This window comes from Diospyros lotus, chromosome 4 (genome assembly GCF_014633365.1).
Source record: "Diospyros lotus cultivar Yz01 chromosome 4, ASM1463336v1, whole genome shotgun sequence".
In the NCBI taxonomy this organism is placed as follows: Eukaryota; Viridiplantae; Streptophyta; class Magnoliopsida; order Ericales; family Ebenaceae; genus Diospyros; species Diospyros lotus.
Window position 1 is genome coordinate 43714717 of NC_068341.1, and position 16998 is coordinate 43731714.

The following is a 16998-nucleotide window of genomic DNA, read 5'->3' on the forward strand; positions in this document are numbered from 1 at the left end:
ACATCTTTGTCTGTAAGGATATAGTAGATTGGTCTTCATTTTAGTTTTCCCCTACATCATATATAGGTAGCATCCCCTTAATATTGTTCTCTTCAACAACAAGAAGTACCGGGCTTACTAAGTGGGATTGACCACATGAATTCTAGCTAACCAACTTTATTTGGTCTTTGACTTTTTTTTTTATACAAACTTCTTCCATTCCATCCACTCATGTCATTGGTGCATCTATTGGTCTTCTTCCTGCATGTTCAAGCTATCTTTATTACACTACCAACATCTTATCTTTAATAAGAAGTGCTCCAACCTTATTATGCATCATCCCATTTTCAATTCAATTTTTTCCTGTATGGTAGAAAGAGTCTGCATGTAACAACCCATGTTACCCCAATTTGGGCCTTAATTAATGAAAGTTAATGATGGTATAGCATTATAATTAAGAAGGCAATTAATTGCAATAGTCTAGGAGGCATTTGCCTACGGTGTGGGGAAATAATTGGAACAGTGTAAGTGGTATTTTGGACACGTTGCCTTCCCTTCACATGTAGGGGCATTTGTATAATCGTGTGTGTGTGTGTGTGTGTGTGTGTGTGTGATAGGTGCCATATGTTAATGGTGGAATGCATGGTTGCATGGGTTAATGTGGCACGTCTTATTGAATGAGGGAGAAATGTACACACGCACTAAATGTGCATGGCCCTAGAAAGAGGGGATTTCACCAGAATTGCATTGAACCCATAGACTAATGATGGAGTGAGGGAGTTGGGGGAGTGAGTAGGCTTGCACGCAGGGGAAGAGGTTGTCTACGGAGTACTAGGGGAATTGCAAGCGCTTGGTACAGTTGCACAATGAAAATGATGGGGTGAGCAGGGTATCTATCTTATGGCCATGGGAGCACCCAATTAATGAAAATGATTTTGTTACATTGCATTACTTATGTGCATGTGGTCTTATTGAGCTCCCATTGCTCATTGCATGGTATACATTAGGAAACTGATACAGTTTCCAAAATTGGCAGTTCGAAATGGTGCGTCGAGGGGTGACGTATCAATTTCATCCCTCAGCACAATTTGAATCCTCAAATTCCAAAAAAATCACTTTCTTATTCATTAACTTCAAAGGTGATGTGATTGGAGAGCATGATAACTGTACCCACCTTTGTGGGGTGCATGTCCACTAAGCATATTACCTTTCGGGGGGTTACGTAATAATGCATGTATCTTATAAAAGCATGCTGTAAACAAGATGTTGCTAACTTATGGGGATTATTTAATGAACATTATGTACTAGTGAATTGGGACGTGCAGTGGAAGTCAATTTGCGACCTGTATATGGATTTCTATTAGCTTTATCATGATATACATTGAGCTTAAATCACGTGGTTTGATACCCATGTGTTGTGGTCCATGGGAGGTGAGCACTGAACATTGGTATATAAAGATACGAGGCTACGTAATTAGTTATTCTAAGGTTCGTGTGCTAGTGAGTGCGAGTGATATAAGAATAGGAGCCTCGAGGACAAGCAGCAAGATGCATAGTAAGATAGGGAAATGCAGCAAAGGGGAGACCCCAACCATGTAAGGTAGGGGAGGTCTCAGGTCAAGTTGGGGAGATGAGTTCTAAACAAATAGAAATGTAGGAAGAAATAAAATAAAAGAGAAGTGCAGAATCAGGAGACCATAAACAAACAAAAGTAAACTAAGACACAGCATCACCAGTGCCTGCCTAAGGGAATGGTAGTCCACCCTTGCCCCTCTACACACCACCAGCGGGCAAAGGGTACTGTGGGTTCCTAGCTTTCGTATCTGTTGTGTAATCATCCATGGGGATGATATCTGGGCTACTTAAGATGGCGAGACACGATGGTACAGTGATTCCTAGCATCAGAAATTAAAAAAAGGAAGTTTTCAACCCCATATCTTCAATAGATAAATGATTAATGGTAATCGAGAAAGGGGTCCACAAAATACCTGCTACATCTACGGCAACCTCCCTAGTGTCATTCTCTTGTCCAACAGCCGGTACTACAGAACAATTGAAGACGTCAAAAAGATCAAAATACTCTTACCCAAATTACAAATTTATAAAATTTGTCATTATATTGTCCGTTGCTCTCTCCTTTCTCCATTTTCTATAGCCGTTGACCATAGTTGTTAAAGGCGCGTCTAGACACAAGGCGCCTTAAGGTGTTAGTTCAACGCCTCACCTGGGTCGAGACGAAGTGATTTTAGCGAAGCCCTCGCCATGCATGGTGAGGCGCCGAGGCAAGAGGCGCGTCTCGTGAAACTTAAGTTTTAATTAAAACCTAAGCAGTCCAATTCCTTCCCTCTTCTCGATTCCAGCATGTATACATTACAATATATTTACTTTATATTTTATCTTTCATTTACTTTAATACATAAATGTAAATAAAAAAATATTCTCATTTGGATTCAATAAAAATATCTAAAAAATTAAAATTCATAATAATAAAAAAATAAAATTTTGATTTTAGTACAAACTCGGGATTTAGCGATTTTACCACCCCAAAATACATATTTACTATTTCTTGAAAAATTCATTAAAAATCATTTTAACAACAATGAATATTAGTTATCAAAATAACGAAAAATAGTTTTTCAAAATGAAAATATTTTCTTATATGTCTCCTTATAATACGCTAATCTTCTAGATTTAAAAAATTAACATTTTTCAAAATGAAAACATTTTCTTGATTGTGGACTTATAGTGTTTATATGTTTGTTTAGAATTTTGCATGATGATTGGTACTTGTTTGATTTTGATACTTTAAGTTTGAACTTTGATGATGTTTCTAGTTTAGAATTTGCACGATAATGAATCAATTTTGATGTTGTTAGTTTAGAATTTAAAGATAGTGAATCATTAATGATATGCATGTGTTATTATTGATAATTTGATAGTTTTTTATGATTTTACAAGATTTTGAGTTTTTTTTTTTCTAAAAGGTGTGTCTCGCTTCGTAAAAGCCCATCTTGTCTCGTGCACCTTGCGCCTTAGGCTTCACGACCCTTTGCGCCTCGCTATGCGTCGCGCCTTTCAAAACTATGCCGCCGACACAACCACCGACTGCTGCTACATTCGCCTTGCCTCCTCACCGAGAAGGCAAGGCGAAGGCAGCAGCGATCGGTGGTTGCATTAGCGGCCATGAGAATGGAAGAAAAGAGATAGCAGCGGACAATGCAGTGGTAAATTTTGCAAATTTATAATTTAGATAAGGGTATTTTGATCTTTTTGACACCCTTCGGTAACCCCCTCGGTGGCTCTGTTGGGCAATAGATTAATTCAAGTTATAGAGTTACCTATAAATGATGAATGCAATAATGTATAACCCTCGCCGGGTAAGATCAACCGATCTCTTGTCTTACACTCATAAAGTTACCCACTCCAACAAGACAATTAACAAGCTAACTGCAAACAAATTTTTCAAGCTAGCTCGGGAAGGGAGTGCTCCAAGCAAGGAATACGATCCAATCCAACCCAACAACTTTGCTGATAGCCCAAATTAAACTCAACTATTTTATATATACAAATATGAAGTCACAATAGCAGACTCGAATATTACAATCTTCAAATAGTTGGTGTACTCTGAGCCACATCAATCCAATAGACAAGAATAAACAATGCAGCCCAAGGCATAGCTGCGTGGTAAAAAAGGAGACTGTAAAGTTATGTTAGAGACTATTAGTGTGGAATTAATTCTTGTGAAAAATAAAAAATTTATATCTTTTTGAGAGTGATTATTGATAAGTGCAAGTGGACGTAGTTTAAAAAAAAAAAAATTAGTTATTCAGGCACATCCGTAATTTATCTCACTCGTAATAATCTTGGGACAAGTTCGGCAGAGACGGGAGTAATAGCGTAGAATCTAAAAAAATAAATAAATAAATAGTAAATCTATGAGAAATATGTCAGGAACAGGGAGGCCGTAGTACCGTCCAAATATCGGAGGGACGAGGACGATAACGGAGAGAGGACAGAACCAGGCGTATCAGACGGTGAAGAGCACATAGCGAGGCACATCCGGACCAGCGAAGTACCTCAATGTGAAGATCACCATGCCTAGAGTCAATGGAAACGACATCAAGTAAAAGACCCACATGGCTCTCTCAGTGAGAACCCTCAATTTCTCTCTTCTTCGCCGATCCCTGTGGTTTCTGGCTCCTGCAGAGACCGGCTGGGCGAACGGAAGCGAGCTGCCCTTTGGGGCTTCTTTGCTGCTCATAGCATGTATAATTAGATAATGTTAATTATAATTAATTATGATAATAGTATAATTAACATTAAAATTATTTTTTAAAAAAAATAAAATTTGGGGGGTGGTGCAAATGGCAATCCCCATCAAGCAATAGGAATCGAGATTTAAGGTGTGGCGATCCGACTTGAAGTCCAACTTCACATCTGAGCCGTCCATTTCACCTTAGTAAACCCAACCAAAAGCACATCGATTACAAATAATAACCGTCCGATTTACTTTTATCATTCTTTATATACCCCAGCACCTCGACTTCGATCACCTTTTTCCGTTTACTTTGTCTGCGCCGCCTCGGAGAGAGAGAGCGATCGATCGAGGAGCGCCTTCGTCCAAACTTCGAATTGAGAGGTGAGCTTTAATTTGTGGTTTCCAAGATTTAGCTAGGTTTATCTATTTTCTGATTCTTTAGGGGATCTCTGTTCGTGCTTCGACCATTGCTTTCTAGGGTTTGTCTTGTGGGGGCTGTCCGTTGCTCGTTTATGCTTTGTTTTGTTGTCCTGTGTATAATTTTATCTCATCTTCTCGTGCTTGCTTGATTCATTAGGTTTTTAATTGGGAAGGATTTGGTTGTTTTTGTCATTAGTTCTGTGGGGATTTGGCGGTAGCGTTTCCGAAATTAGGGTTTCTCCGGGAGTCCGATTGGTGGAGGCGTTGTTCGTTTGTTCATTCGATCTTCAATTCGGAGACATTTTCCCTCTCTTGTTCCTCGTTGGTTGCGTTGTTATAAGAAAAGATTGTTGTTTCGGGAAACGTTTGGTTTGGACGTTGTGGATTATTTGTTGTAGATATGATGAAATTTACTGCCGTAATGCATTGTTACTTACATAAATTATCTGGTTTATGATCAGATGGCCCGTACCAAGCAAACTGCTCGCAAGTCCACTGGAGGGAAAGCTCCCAGGAAGCAACTCGCTACCAAGGTATGTTCCCCATGAAATTGGGACCTGTCTATCCACCGAACCGGTGCAACTTTGACCTGTTTAAAATAATGAAATTGTATTTGGGGTTTATTCAGGCCGCGCGTAAGTCTGCCCCGACGACTGGAGGTGTCAAGAAGCCTCATAGATACCGCCCTGGAACTGTTGCTCTTCGGTGAGTTTGAATTGGTATATTATTTAACAGGGACCATACATTATCATGTTAAGTCTGATTAATTAAATGAGCACATTGGCAGATAGGATTTATTTGTTCTGTGAATGTTGTGCAGTGAGATCCGTAAGTACCAGAAGAGTACTGAGCTTCTGATCAGGAAACTTCCATTCCAGAGGCTTGTCCGTGAGATTGCTCAGGACTTCAAGGTATTAGAATTTCCAAGAATCAATGTAGTTCCTAGCCTGTTCTGTTAGCGTGAATTTTGTGGATTAATTTTCCTGCTTTGTGGTGGCATTTGTTGCAGACTGATTTGCGTTTCCAGAGCCATGCTGTCCTGGCACTGCAGGAGGCTGCTGAGGCTTACCTTGTGGGTCTCTTTGAAGACACCAACCTTTGTGCCATCCATGCCAAGCGGGTGACCATCATGCCTAAAGATATTCAGTTGGCAAGGAGGATTAGAGGCGAGCGTGCCTAAGAGACATCTGTCAAGACTGATTGGTTCTCTCTGTGACATCTGTCAGTGTAATTAATTAGATTAGTTCTGATGTAGTTGGTATTGGTGATCTAGGATTGGTTACACCTGTGCTGGGTTGAGAATGGTTGCACCTTGCAAATTTCCTTGTTAAACTGTGTTTTTGTTGTCATGGCATCTCTATCTCTCTGCCATCGAACATTGTTTCCAATGTTTGCATCTCGAAGACGTTGATCATATGTTGTTTCTATTGCTTTATTCACTTCTGTATTCATTTGTTTTATATATATATATCTGAATTTGATGAATTATTACGAGAATCATAGCAGGATCTTAAATAGATGTTGGATTTGGGCTTTTGGTTTTTTTAAGTGACAGGGTTTTGCTTGTGAGAAGCCCTGTCCTGACCAGGCAATTGGGTGATTTTAGGGGATATTAAAGAATATTTTATTTCTTTCTGTATACATACAGAATTGGGTGGCATCAGGAATTATGACCATATGTAAGAATGTTGATTACTGATAATAGGAAGTTGAATTGAACCCTAATTAAGAACAGTATTTGAAAGGTGATGATTACATAAAGTTTCAAATGATTTGCTCAAGTTCTTTTTGTAGCATTCAGAACAAAATCTCACTGTTAGTGGATTTAATGGAAATGAGAAATGTTAATTATTGTGGTTAAGATAATAATTAAAATTAATAAATATATATTTTTTTAAATAAGATGTATGTATTATTTATATTTAAAGCTTTTAAATATTAAAATAAGATATAATAAATGTATTTTATTTAAAAATAAAATATAATTTGTTAATGCTTGAGTATTACTTGGTACTAAAATAAATTTATTAAAATGATAATGTTACGATTTGAACCTAGATGAATTTTCTTTTTTTTTTTCCTTACATTTTTAAAGCTAAATCTACTTCTGTGATATATCTTAGTGATGAATTTTTTGAATTCATTGGCAACGAATCTATTTGGGTTCATGATTGATATTGATGATAAATTATTTGAGTTTGAATTTATTGCAGACGTCATAAATAAATTTAGTGGATTTTTAAATATTTTTTATTTTAAATGGGAGAAAAAAATAAATAATAAAATAATTATTTTGCATCTTTATTTAACAACAAATTATTATTATTATTATTATTATTATTATTATTATTATTATTATTTCTTAAATAAAATGTAAAAAAAATATTTTTTGAATTAATGTGGTTATTTGCGATTCACCCTAACAAGCTTTCTAGCCGGCTGGCGCCATCGTCTCCCTCTCTCTCTCTCTCTCTATCTCTCTCATGGTTATCTTGCGCTTATCTCGCCATCTCTGTTGCTTGTGTAAGTGTAACTCTCTCTCGCCCCAAATTCAACTTGTTATCCCAAAAAGCTCCACTTCCATATCTTCCACTGCGCATTTTTTTATCCAATCTGCCAGTTGCCATTCCGACCAAGATGTTTATGCTTATAACGTCAAGATTGCGGCCCTCTCGCGCGCCGGCAAGCTCGATGCGGCTCGCCAACTGTTTGACGAAATGCCCAAACGAGACGTGGTCTCGTGGAACGCCATGGTCACTGCGTACTGGCAGAATGGGTACCTGGACCACTCCAAGCAGGTGTTTGAGTCTATGCCAGTGAGGAATGTAGTTTCTTGGAATTCCATGATTGCGGGTTGTGTTGAGAACGGAAGGATGGAAGAGGCTCTCGACTACTTCTGCAGTATGCCGGAAAGAAACACGGCCTCGTGGAATGCTATGATATCGGGTTTCATAAGGTGTGGCAGGATTGAGGAAGCTGGTGGGCTCTTTGAGGAAATGCCGAGGAGGAATGTGATTTCTTACACTGCAATGATTGATGGCTATGCTCAAATTGGCGAGATGGAGCGGGCAAGGGTTCTTTTTGATAACATGCCTTATAAAAATGCAGTCTCTTGGACTGTTATGATTTCTGCGTATGTGGAGAATGGGAGGTTTCATGAGGCCAAGGAATTGTTTGATCGGATGCCAGAAAAGGGCATATTTGCAGCAACGGCCATGATCATAGGCTACTGTAAGGAGGGGAAGATGGACAGTGCGAGGATTTTGTTCGAAGAGATTCAGTGCAAGGATCTTGTCTCTTATAATGTAATGATAACAGGTATATATGGTCCACTGCAAATATAACATGTACATAAAGTACCATAATGCGTCACCTCTCATGATTAGACCTTCCCATTGACTAATTATGAAATAATTTTAGTTGGATTGTGTCAACTATCTGCTTCAACAGATATTCTCCATTTCATTTGTGATACAAATATAAGTTGTGAATTATAAGTGTTTTAGTAAAACTTGTTTGGGCACTCTTCCATGTAGCAGAAGTTAAAATACATTTTCAGAAGCACTAGGTAACAGCAGTATTGCTTTTGTGTTGATAATTCAACTCAGTCCTTCGGTTCTGACATTTGTCAATGTAAACTGGAATGCACAGGCAATGATACTTGGTCTCCAGCAATCATACTTGGAGTAGGGCTAAGGACTTCCCATTTCACATAATAGGAGTGTTATCCTTTATTCTTCTTAGAACGACATAGAGTATCAATTTTAGTGCATGATGGACAATTTATCTGAGCTAGGCTAATGAAACCGGAAAATATATTCCATGTGTGCTTTTATATTGAGAATTGCGTCATGATTATTACATCCAATTGTCTGCAGGGATCAACGAACTCTATGTGTACTTCTAGAGTTTTGGGTGTTCTATATTATAATTAACCTTTAGTTACGGTGCTTAGGGTTATCAATGGGTCGGATCTGATCCAGACTTCACCAGCAAAATCCGGTCCATTTACATGTAGACCTGACCATAATTAATAAGGGCCAAATCTGACAGACCCATTTATAATTGGGTTGGATCTGGATTCACCCAATCAAATCTGGTTTTAACTAGATAAATTATACAAATACCCTATTACAAAAAATATTCTCCTAGCCGCCAGCTCCTTGGAAAAAATAAGAACAGAGTCCCATATATATAGGTTATAGTATATTGGTAATGCATGGTGTACTTTTATCATTGGCCAATTCAAGGAGACTAGCTCATGGTTGGAGATAGTCATGGAGATACGCTTGACTTCTAGAGGGAGAGCCTGTGTAGACATGCTTGATTCTCAAATGGAAATTCCACGGGGATACACTCAGTCCTCACAGGGAAAGTCTCTGGAGAAATGTTCAATTCTCGGAGGAAGAGCCTGTATAACTAGCATTTGTTGTATGGAGTAAACCTGATGGTGGTTGATAACATGGAGTGATACAAGTCCCCCAGATAAAATTGTTATATAAACAAGTAAATAGAATGATAATCTAAAGAATGACTTGCTGAAACGTCACCTGGGAGCATTGGCAACTGCTTTAATGCGATAACCATGTCAGGTGGTATTACTACCTAGGCCCTTTTTCCTTGTGTGGTATTTACTTCTCTTGCTTGCTGCTTATGTTCAGAAGCTCTGTTTGATGCAACATTCCAACTCTTCAAATCTAGATGATTTCCTACATAGGCACTTCTGACTTTGACATTATAAAAATGAAGATTTAATGAGTGATTTGAATTGTGCTGCATTAGCCCCTGAAAAAACAATTAAACAGTTGATGACTAGTATGTTGTGTACCAAGCATGTGCAGCTTTTCAATAGTACAAACACATGTTCTATATTTCACAGGTTATGCACAAAATGGAAATGGTGGGGAGGCATTGAAGCTATTCACACAAATGCTCGGAAGGTGTATGAAGCCAGATCACGCCACCATTGTTTCAGTTCTTACAGCTTGTTCTAGTCTTTCATCACTAAAAGAAGGACAGCAAACTCATGCCATCATTCTTAAAATGGGATTGGACTCACCTTCACCTGTCCCTGTATGTAATGCTGTGGTTACCATGTATGGCAAATGTGGCAGCATCTTTGACGCTGAGTTGGCTTTCACTCACCTCAACAATCCAGACGTTGTTTCATGGAACGCTATAATCTCTGCCTTTTCACATCACGGCTTCTATGAAAAGACTCTTGCTTATTTTGAGGAGATGAGATTGAACGGTTTTGAGCCGGATGGAATGACATTTCTTAGTTTGTTGTCTGCGTGCGGTCATTCAGGCATGGTGGGCGAGAGTTTGTACTGGTTTGACTTGATGACAGAAAATTACAGAATTCTTCCCTGGTCAGAGCACTATGCTTGTTTGGTCAGTATATTAAGCCGAGCAGGTCAGTTGCTGAAGGCTTACAAGATGATCCAAGAGATGCCATTCGAGGCAGACTCGTGTGTTTGGGGTGCGCTTCTTGCAGGCTGTCGCGCCCATTCAAATGCAGAGCTAGGGCAATTAGCTGCTGCAAAAGTTGCAGAATTTGATCCTCAGAATGCCAGTGCTTATATTACTTTGTCTAACATATATGCTGCTGCTGGCATGTGGAAAGAAGTTACCAGAGTGAGAGGTCTGATGAAAGAGCAAGGAGTTAAGAAGCAACCGGCATATAGTTGGATGGAGATTGCAGATAAGGTCCATTTTTTTTTGGGAGGAGATGTGTCTCATCCAAATGTTGACAAGATTCATTCAGAGCTCAAGCTAATGGGTTTACAAATGAAGGCAGTGGGTGATATTGCTGAAATTTTTGCTTCTTGGAGCTGTTATAATTGAAATGCATCTGATGCATCCTGATCTTGTGGATGAAGGAGATGTTTCAATCCATACAACTAGGAAATTCTGGAAACTTCAGATGAAGCCAAGAGGACAGATTATGTGCTTACATCTCAAGGATGTGCCTGAAGAGGATAAGGGTTATGTATATTCTAACCTAATTAAGTTATAATTTCACTACATAGAGTCAGTTATATAAATTTTAGTTTGTCATCTTGAATCTGTATATAATTATATTTTTTTAGGCAATTGGAATTCATTCATATATAAGAGTCGTTCTGTCAAGTTTTTTCTTGTTTTTATCTATCTTGTTTGGTAAAGACTTGTACTATTTCATAATCATTTCTTATTTTAATAGGAGTTTTTGTTGATCTTGTTTGGACATGACTAAATTATTTAATTGTCTCATGCATCTTATATTTAATAAAAACAATAACTATGATTTATTAAGATTAATATTATTTTTAATTTAATCATTTTTGGTATAATTGCACGTTCATCATAATATCTTCGTGTATCCGTTTCACTTATATTTGGTACATATTGGTATTTTATTAACTACATTTTGTGGCATGCAATAAATAATTTTTTAATTAAAGACATTCATTACTGATGAGAATTCCTCACTTCTAGCCCAATTTAATAGAAAAAAAAACCTGCACAATGTTTTAATTTGAATAATTGAAATGAAGTGTGTTGGACTTATTGTTATTTTCTTTTAATTTTGAATTTATGTGTTTTGTAATTGTTGATATTTTATAAGAGTATTTTAATTTTGTTGGGTGTCCTAATTTTTAAACGTTAACATTTGTGTTTTTTTATATCAAATCGATAAATTATGATTTAAGTGACTTGAAACAAGTAGTGATTCTTTCATAATTGAAAATGTAGGCAAATTTCCATTGACAGCTTGGTTTGAAAAACATTTCTTAAATCACCTAAATTGACTATTACACACTCATATTTTTATGGTTTCTTAAAAAAAAAGTTTTTTAAAGTGTAAAACTATCGTCCACACCAGAGATAGCAAGTTATGATGCACAAAAATGCATTTGAGCTGTCGTTTTGACATTTTCAAAATAGCTACACAAAAAAAAAGGTTAATAAAAATATTTCTGACTTGTTTTTGTAATTTTAGAAAGGTTTCGGAATTATTTTAAAATATTAAAAAAATATTGAAATAATGTTTCTATCCACAAAGAGATTAGAAAGGAAATTTTTTTTTTGTATCTCTAGGTTAATTTCGTCTCTAACTTAAATTTTTTAAATTTATTATTTATTTTTAAAAATAAATATATTTTTAAATTTATTATTTGTATTATTTTGATTATTTTTTTAACTTATTATTTATTTTTAATTAATAAGTTATAACTCATGAATAATAAAATTTATGTTTATATTTATTTGAATGCATTATGACATTTATGTTTATTTTTGTATTGAATAATTATTTGTTTATAATTTTTATATTTATAAAAATGTCTTTATATATTTTTTTATTTATGTGTTTTTTCCTCATTTTTGTTTTCTACTTTTTGTAAAAATGTCATTTTTCTATTCTCATTTTGTGTTATATCCCTTTTTCTATTTTCGTTTATATTTCTGCACAACTAGGTAGCAAGTAGGGTGTGCAAACAGTTCGGCTAGCCCACCAATTAACTTGAAAAATTAAACTGATTGATAATAAAAAAAATCAAATCCAAACTATTGAATCAATTAAATTAAAGAAAAACATAATAATTAAAGAAAACTAAAATAATGGATAAAAAATATACAAAAACAAAGAAAACGATATCGTTTTATAAATATCAAAATAACATCGTTTTAAAGTTCAATTAATTTGGTCATTCCAATCAAAAAATTAAATTTTTGAAAAAAATTAATTGAATTAAATTGATACAAAAAAAAAAATCGAACCTAACCGACAAGTTTAGTAATTTAATTCAATTAATTTGGATAAATCGAACTTTTTTTTCTTTATTATTAACAAGTGTAACTATTAGGTATTTTAAAAAATAATTTTTTAGTGATAATATTTTGAAAAATAATTTTAAAAAACAATAGTATTTTTGGCAATTACTCCTAGACCACGAACCAGGCGTTGACAAATGGATCGACGTCCGAGGTTTTTGATTTCGTAGCAATTAAGATTCTTGTTTGCCGGCCAGAGGACAAAAAGTCAGACTCCGTTGGGGCCAATTTCGTAATAAATTGCAATTCCCGAGGTCAATTTCATCCCACCTTCATGCGCTTTCCTTCCGCCACTTCGGTAACTTAAAGCTCTCCAGCTAGCCAGCCAAATCGTCTCTCCGAATCCCTCTTTTTGGACGGGAACCCGCCAACCTCGGATTTCGCCCCCAACGTTAACAATCTCTCCCGATCAATCTTTGTATCTGTTTCTGCTGATTCTGCGCCATCAATTTCCAAATACGGTGAGAATCTCACCATAGCCACAGAATTCGCTCCATTCCTCAAACATGCTACGTTCTAAATCGAGGTACCCAAACTTGTCTCTGTTCAAGTCTTCTCGTATCAGTCTCTACTTATGTAGCCATTGTCGAATGTCGTTTCTACGAGTGGTTTTTGGCAAAGAATCTGAGAGATTTCCCCCGTTTGTAGATCTGGGTCCTTCGGTTTCGGGCGAAACAAGCACAAATCGGTTCTTTCCAGGACCATCTCTGCTTCTATATTCTGCAAAGGCGATCCTCTGATATCACAGATTGATTGCGACGCCCTCAAGCCGGTTGAGAAAAATCTCTCCGAGGTTCCCGATTCATCGGAGGTATTGCGTTTGTATTGTTTGTGGGTTTTGTCTTTTCCACGTCATGTTCACATTTTGGGTTGGATTTTCCTAAGGTTAGAATGATATTTTGAGTTCAACTCTACAACTCTATGTGGTCATATAATTCGTTCAAATTCTACTAACAGATATGATTTGTGGGGTTGGGATTGATGATGGGTTTCTGTGCAATCTGGTGTAGGAGCAGATTGTTAGAGCTTCAAAGATGCAGCAATATGTGAGTCAGCTGGAGGAGGAGGTGAAGCTGACGAAGGGGCAACTGGGCTTCGCGAATGAAGAGAGAGATAGGGCCATCGATGAGCTCCGGGGGATGAAAATGGTGGCTCAAGAGGCCAACATGAAGCTGAGCGAGGCGTTGTCGTCTAGGAAGGTGGAAGAGGCATACGCAGAGCTTACTAGTTTGAAGGGGTCCCTGTCGGATCTGGAGAAGGAATTGAAAATGAAAGATGACTGTGTGGTGGCCCTGAAGCTCAAGCTTTTCAAGGCCAAGCAATTCGAGGCCAGGTTGGCCGAGAGAGATGCACTGTTCAATAGGCTCCAAGAGGAGTTGAGTAATTCCAGAGCTTCTGAGGGCCGAGCAACGGAGATGCTGTCTGAGAGCAAGCGGAGAATAGAGGAACTTGAGGATGGAATCGAGAGGGCGAAGCTATCCGAAGCCGAAATGATTAATTCAATGGCTTTCCAAACCAAACAGTTCGAGCAGACCAAGGTTGAACTCGAAGAATCGAGGTTTGAGATTGCTTGTCTCCTTGAGAAGGTCGAGAAGTTGGAGGCTTTGTCTAGACACAGCAGTAGCGGAGACAGTGATGACGAGAATCTGGCTTTCCTCGACGATGAGGATGCAGGTCTCAGGGCCGAGCTTCAAATGGCGAAAGAGAACTTGGCCCGTGCCCGAGAGGGAGAGAAAGCTGCCCTGTCAAGGGCGAAGAATCTGTTCGGGGAGTTGAACTCGGTTAGAGCTGAATTAAAGCTGGCTATTGAGGCAGAGGAGAGGAGCAAGAAGGCCATGGATGATCTAGCATTGGCGTTGAACGAAGTTGCAGCAGAAGGTAATGATGTCAAGTTGAAACTCAGATCAAACCAAGTGGAGCTCGAGAATGCCAAAAAGGAAGCAGAGCAATTGAAGGAGATGGCGAGGGGCAACGAGGATAGGTACAAGAAGCTGTTGGATGAATCGAAGAAGGAAACTGAGCGGCACAAGAACACCATCGAGAGGCTCAGAGCAGAAGCTGAGGAGTCGCTCTTGGCATCTAATGACAAAGAAATAGGCTTTGTCAACTGCATAAAAAGAGCTGAAGAGGAGAGGACACAGCTGCAACAAGAGAACGCCCGGCTTGTTGAATCCCTAAACACAGTCGAGAAGACGAGCAAGGCATTAAGAGAGGAGAATTTTAACTTGAGGGATATACTTAAGCAGGCACTGAGTGAAGCCAATGCTGCAAAAGAAGCTGCAGCCATTGCTAGTGCTGAAAATTCCCAGCTCAAGGATTCGCTCGACCAAAAGGACGAAGCTCTGGCCTTGCTTACCCGCGAAAATGAACGCCTTATGGATGAAGCTGCAGCTCATGAGAGCCTCAAGGGGCTGAAACGGTTGCTTCCTGTAGCATCCTCAAAGGAGCCCAAGACTGAGAGTAAGGAGCAAGACTGGATGTTCAAGTCTATTTATTCGCTCGAGCGCAAAGACAGCAAGAAACGGAACAAAGCTTTCAGTTTTGATCTCAGCGAGCTGACAGCTCAAATGGAGCATGAAGATCTCAGCGAGATCAATGCTTTAGATGAGGATCCTGTTAAGGCTGAGGCCCTCAAGGGATCAATATTCGATACTGTGGATTCACCAACTTCAGACGGTCGCATTCACAGAAGAGTCGTGTCTTCTTCATTAACAGATGATGGAGAAGTGATAAACTCAGATGGTTTTGATGATGCCGAAACTAAGAGGAAGTTGCAGAGAAAGAGGAGACCGATGATTCGCAGGTTTGGAAACCTTATAAGGAGGAAAAGCTTCCACAAAGAGAGACCACTGCCGGTAGAATAAGCCCTTTTCATCTATCACATTAGTTCACCATCATTGTTGATTTACTGGTTCTGGTTTTCGCATCCATCTGAAGCCACCCTTTACTGAGTTACCTAGTTAGATAGCAGTATGAACAGATGAAGCAACAACATGAGAGGAAGTTGCAGAGAAAGAGGAGACCTATGATTCGTAGGTTTGGAAACCTTATAAGGAGAAAATGTTTCCACAAAGAGAGGCCACTGCCGGTAGAATAAGCCCTTCTCATCTATCACATTAGTTCACCATCATTGTTGATTTGTTGGTTCTGGTTTTTCAAATCCATCTGAAGCACCCTTTACTGAGTTACCTAGTTAGGTAGCAGTATCAACAGATGATGCAACAACATTTTAAGAGCCCGGTTAGTCAAATGGCGACGGATTCTGATCGATGGCAATGGCATTTGTAGACATAATGAGACGTGCCCCTGTCATCTAGAGATACAGAATTTACAGGAACTGTTTGATTTGATCTGAAAATGTTTACTTATGGTGCAGAAATCTTGTTTGTTTATGTACTTAAGTCTCTTCCGATGGGATTCATTTAATTTCTTCTTGCATAGCAAAGAGTAATGCTCATTCCCTTTGCTGGGAACTTGTGGAGTTTCTAATACAAATTATCTTTCGAAAAGTTTAATGTTTCTTCTAGTGGTTTCACATGTGATGTGTGATACATATAATGATATACATATATACATATATATGCATTGTTCTGTTGTATAGCAAGCTCTCTGATATCTCTTTTAGTCTCTTCTGTTGTTGTTCTTCACCTATTGTTATGGCAAATGAATGATGTTTTTGTCTCAGCTAGTGTTGTTTGAATAATCATCGCTGTTGAATAATAAAGAACTTGTTAGAATATGTGAGATTTTTCTGAAGTGATCTTTCGCAGCTCAATTCCAAAAAATTTGGTGAAGAAATCTAGTATTAGTTATAAATGTGTGTATATCCTTAAATCTAGAAATGTTGTCTAAATAAATAAATATTTTGTTGTTGTGTTAAGTAAATCTTGTCAAGTGCAATCAACTGCTATATATAACAGTCTTTGTTAATGAAAAAAGAGAGAGAAAATTGTGTTGCCCTTTGAATTTTGTTCTCTTAATATCTGTTTGAATTTCTATCTTTTGCAAATTTTATTTATTGTGTGTGAGAGAGAATTCCAAGAGAACCCTTGTGTTGCTCAAGCTAAAGAGTGTACAAAGGTTAGTTTTATTACTTTTTAAATCATAACTAAATTATTATGTGTCTCAAATCACTTAAATCATAGTCTAGTGATTTGGACGGTTTGAAAAATGTAAAAAATATAGTTATTGAAGGTCAAGAATTAATTATACTTAACAAAATTAAAATAATCTCATGAAATATCAAAAACTACAAAACACATAAAACTTAAAATTAAAACAAATAATTATATGTCAATTATATGAGCGATCGATTTTACATATCAATTTACTAAGAAATTGAAATAGACCACCACGGTTAGTCTTTTCAGTAGTCCAAACCATTATCGACCACTCAAATCAAAAAATTGCAGTTTGATGATTTGGTTTCCTCTGCACACCTTTAGCTCAAGGTAGTCTTTGTCATTATCTTGGGGTTGTCCAACATAGGTTCAAGTCTGTGTGAAAAATACATTTTCCAATTG

The 16998-nt window shown here is 37.6% G+C and overlaps 3 protein-coding genes across 4 annotated transcripts; all 3 read left to right on the plus strand.

Moving 5' to 3' along the window:
• The first annotated feature begins 4486 nt into the window (after positions 1-4486).
• Positions 4487-6092, plus strand: LOC127799311 (histone H3.3). Its single transcript, XM_052333233.1, has 5 exons — positions 4487-4618; positions 5119-5190; positions 5286-5362; positions 5478-5568; positions 5667-6092. Exons 2-5 carry the CDS (start codon positions 5119-5121, stop codon positions 5835-5837), a joined length of 411 nt encoding a protein of 136 aa, XP_052189193.1. The 5' UTR covers positions 4487-4618; the 3' UTR covers positions 5838-6092.
• A 1014-nt stretch (positions 6093-7106) lies between these two features.
• LOC127798930 (pentatricopeptide repeat-containing protein At4g02750-like) lies at positions 7107-10866 on the plus strand. Its single transcript, XM_052332585.1, has 2 exons — positions 7107-7975; positions 9537-10866. The coding sequence occupies exons 1-2, from the start codon at positions 7141-7143 to the stop codon at positions 10502-10504; spliced, it is 1803 nt and encodes a 600-aa protein (XP_052188545.1). The 5' UTR covers positions 7107-7140; the 3' UTR covers positions 10505-10866.
• Positions 10867-12817: 1951 nt separating this feature from the next.
• LOC127800237 (putative WEB family protein At1g65010, chloroplastic) lies at positions 12818-15963 on the plus strand. 2 transcript variants are annotated; one of them, XM_052334737.1, is made up of 3 exons: positions 12818-13001; positions 13124-13286; positions 13486-15963. In XM_052334737.1, exons 1-3 carry the CDS (start codon positions 12982-12984, stop codon positions 15337-15339), a joined length of 2037 nt encoding a protein of 678 aa, XP_052190697.1. In that variant the 5' UTR covers positions 12818-12981; the 3' UTR covers positions 15340-15963. The 2 variants fall into 2 exon arrangements, with proteins under 2 accessions (XP_052190697.1, XP_052190698.1); XM_052334738.1 differs by having other exon boundaries at positions 13492-15963.
• Positions 15964-16998: the final 1035 nt, after the last annotated feature.